At 43.1% G+C, this 3,965-nt stretch overlaps 1 protein-coding gene across 4 annotated transcripts in view; it reads right to left on the reverse strand.

The window, feature by feature from the left end:
• Nucleotides 1-1,009: 1,009 nt before the first annotated feature.
• The window catches only part of trim44 (tripartite motif containing 44), a 46,626-nt gene continuing 43,670 nt past the window's right edge, over nucleotides 1,010-3,965 (reverse strand). For all 4 annotated transcript variants that reach the window (XM_034588803.1, XM_034588801.1, XM_034588800.1 and 1 more), the window contains exon 6: nucleotides 1,010-2,448. In XM_034588803.1, the coding sequence (XP_034444694.1) occupies nucleotides 2,364-2,448 (85 nt within the window). In that variant the 3' untranslated portion in view covers nucleotides 1,010-2,363. The remainder of the gene's footprint in view (nucleotides 2,449-3,965) is intronic.

The following is a 3,965-nucleotide window of genomic DNA, read 5'->3' on the forward strand; positions in this document are numbered from 1 at the left end:
GAAAGAAGAGGAGAATCGGACCGGGTTTTACTCGTTGGCTAATCTCAGATCCCATCCGCTATCGTCTGATGATAAATTAGCCTCTGGGGGCAATGGACCAATATTTTGGAGCTTCCGACTCCACCTTCCATTCACGGTACACCGTTTACAGTCTTTCTTTTATCACAGTCAAACATCTCTCCACACCAACACAGTTGAACATGAATGTCGGGGCTTGTGGACACTTGTATGACACCACACCAGCAGTATGGAGGCATGCTATGTTTTGTTTTTTTTACTTCTGAAGATAGTTCACTAATTTCTTCAATTGTATTGCATTTGGCTGCAACACTGTTTACCCCTGAAACTCCAGAAGTGTTTTGTGGACTCAAACACTTCACCCACGACCTCCATCTGCACAGTGGTGAGTAGATAGAGTGAATTTTCATTTCTGGGAGAAGTTGCAGCCCCATTATTTCTGTAAAGTTACACATGCAGAGCCAGATGTGTTGGCGCCCAGATAGGAATACCCACCAGGTTAAATGAGTTTCACTGGGTCAATATCTCAACGTGTACAGATTGGACATGCTGAGAAATCTCTCTCAGGTGTGAAGCCACATAGTGTGATTCTGAGAAGGCCAGAGAGGGAAAGTGAGAAAGAAAAATGAGCAGAGGTGAGACAAAGGATTTCTGATTGTGGCTGAGTTGATGAAAAGTGGGTTCTGGCTGGTCCGGTGCTGCAGGCGTGAATCCGGTCTGCATTTAAATGCGTCTTTAGAGAAGCAGAGACCCTGAGGAGTTCTCCTGCTCTGGACCCCTTTGCTCCCAGACCTCCTATTCCCAGTCCTATCTGGATGGTTTGCTGCTTTGAATGTTGATATAGGAAGAAGAAGAAATCCTCCTCTTTCTGAGTTCCCTCTTTACGCTCCCTCTCCATATATTGTCAAATGTCTAAGGCTTTCTGATAATAGTGTCGAGGATGAGAATGGAGAATGGATGTATATGCATGAATGTCATCTTCAACACCCAATGTAAGAAACAATCTGTTTATTTATAGATTTCAGACAAAAATAGACAAATGCAAACAGGAGAGAGAAACATCAGACAGTCAGACTCCTGTCTGTCGTTACACTAGAATAAAGAAGGATTTCAATAGGCTGTTGATTCACCAACATTTCCCTTGGGTAGGTATATACAACTCTCAGTGCATCTAAGTGCAGTTCTACAGTAGTGAAGTCATGTTGTTGTCAAATCCCTCTCGCGTCTGTCATTTTTCCAACCCAGATTAGATCAAACTACACCCAGTTGTTTTGACGAGAGCCTCAAATGACCCACCGCAGCCTTCGCTCCTCAACCCTAACCGATACTGAAGTGGGCGCGGTTTCAATCTAACTGAGATTTTGAATTTAAGGCAACAGAATCAATCACATTAAAACAAACTGCTGATACAGACAGATTTGTGGTGGTACATCAGGAGTGAAGGCTCCAGCCCCAGCGAGTCAAGGTAGGAAGTGTGTGCGTTTGTCTGGACGGCGATCCGTCATAAGCTGCAGATTGGCCCCAGAGTAATGGGCCTTTACATTATAGTGCACTGAAAGCTGATACTGTGAGAGTACAATTCGATTTTTACCTAACAAAGACTCAGCAACATTTACCAATCAATGAGTGGCAAAATGCACCCCCCCTATGTTTCTGATAACAGATCTGACAAGAACAAAAATAAGTGGGCCCAAATCTACGGGCATAAAGAATCCGCAGGTAGCTGAAGGCAACATGATGATGGAAAGCACCAGGGACAACATTGTAGAATAGAAAAAAAATAATACCCAATAGATTTATATAAAATATTATCTTTGTGATATAAGACATTGTGGCTTCGGAAAATAAAATCCCTTTCTATGTGTGAGAGCATCCGCAGTGTTTGTCACAGCAATTGAATCAAAAATGATACTGCGAATAAATGAGGAGCGAAGCGTACCATGTCACGGAATTTCCTTTTTTTTCCTGACATCTGTTGGGCTCAACAGACGCTCCGCTCGGCTGCCTACCCAGGCTTCCTCTCCGGCTCAGCCAGGCTCACCAGTAAAGCCCGGGATTTGACTGGCTGTGGAAATTGAGCCTGATGGTAATTGATTGCACATGAGTTGTGCGCTTCAATTAAAAAAAAGTTAGTAGCTAGTGGGGAATTAAAAAGGTTTGAGAGCCATCCATATTTGTCACAGCAGCCCTCCTTCAAGGTCAGGCCACTGCCAGCAGGCACCGGGGAGGGGTGGGGCGGTAATAGGGAGACGGCTGACAGAGCGAGGGCCAAGGCTGACAGCTCGGCTGGCTGAAGCAGACACTGAAGGACAGGTGGATGAAGTAAAGAGTCTGGACTGCTGCTCTCAGGGGGCGTGGTCCATGGATGGTCCGGAATCATCGTCTTCAAAGTCCCGGGGATCGAGGGGGGCTGCCCTCGGCACTGGGAACCTGGAAGAAGAGAAAAAATATATATAACCGTAACTAGAATGGCACAGTAGAGCACATAGCTCCAACAAGGCCCAACAGTAACAGGCCCTTAAATCAAGCTGCAGCACAGTTCACACATTATACCAGTTTCCTAAATGTGTCTGATTGTTTTCCTTAAGATCCATGTCTTATATAAATGATTCAAAACGCATATCCAATCTTGCAATGTTAAAGAAAAATAATTCCTGGATCTGCACCAACATCTTCCTAAACTGTTACTGCATCGTTCCACCACATTTCACGTAAATCAGTTCAGTTGCTCTGTGTAATCTTGTTTAGAAACCAACACAGGGCAAAAACATAACTTCCTCAGTGGAGGTAAATGTATCTGATCACTTCCCGTCCTCCAAATCTCTTCTTGTTTCACAAATAAACACAACCGCTCTACCCACAAAGAGACACACACACACACACACACACACACACACACACACACACACACACACACACACACACACACACACACACACACACACACACACCCCCCCCCCCCTCCGGCATGAGCACATAACATGGAAATATAATAAACCTTTGTGAAATGTAATCAGTTTCAATCAGGCTACGTCTTAAGTAGAAATCATCCATTCTGTCGTTTTTATATTAGCAGTTCTGCGGTGACAGAGACAAAGTGAGAGCTAAACTGTAGGGACCTGTAGCAATCCGAGCCGGGGCTGATAGATTCATTTTCACTGGAGACAGTCTACACTAATCATATGCTCTAATTGGACAATGTCACGAAGGTGATAGAGCACCGTTCCTCCAGCAGAAGCAACTCTCTACCGCGGCTCGTCTCTTTCTACCCTCCATCTTTCTCATAACGATTCCCCCCCCCTAAATCTACACAACCACATCCCTTTTCAATTTGACTAAACATCAGCATGTTTTTTTTTGTAAACACACACTTGCTGTATCGAAATGATGTTTAATTCAATGAGATTCAATGCATCTCAGAGTAAGTGGCATCATTTCATTATTCAGAAGTCTCTTCCCTTCCTACGACCTTGGGCGGTTCGTTAGCATTTATAATATGAATTTATTGTCATTTATTTAAGCAGGAATCAACAAAAAAGAGATTATTCCATTTATATTGATGGTGTCTGACTGTTTTATAGATCACCTGAGGTTTCTGGTGTAAAACTGATATTACAGAAACTTTTAGTTCAGGGTTACATTTGATGTAAACTAATGGTTCAGCCTGTGAGCAGCAACAACATTTGACCAAAGCTTTGTTCACTGGTTATTACATTTGACAGGAAAGTGGTTCATGACAACCATTAAAGATAATAACAGGTACTTTTTACGTCTAATTTAATGGAGAAGCACAAAGAACTTTTGCAAAAGACAGACAGATGTGAATGGAGAGCTTCCATGAGCAGTAGGAGGAGAAATTAGGTAGTTAGCAATGATGCTAAACAATCCGTTCTTCAGAAGGTTTTCTAACCTTTAAACAAAATTCTTATAAAAACAAAACTCCAGCC

Source organism: Hippoglossus hippoglossus, chromosome 6 (assembly GCF_009819705.1).
Source record: "Hippoglossus hippoglossus isolate fHipHip1 chromosome 6, fHipHip1.pri, whole genome shotgun sequence".
Taxonomy (NCBI): domain Eukaryota; kingdom Metazoa; phylum Chordata; class Actinopteri; order Pleuronectiformes; family Pleuronectidae; genus Hippoglossus; species Hippoglossus hippoglossus.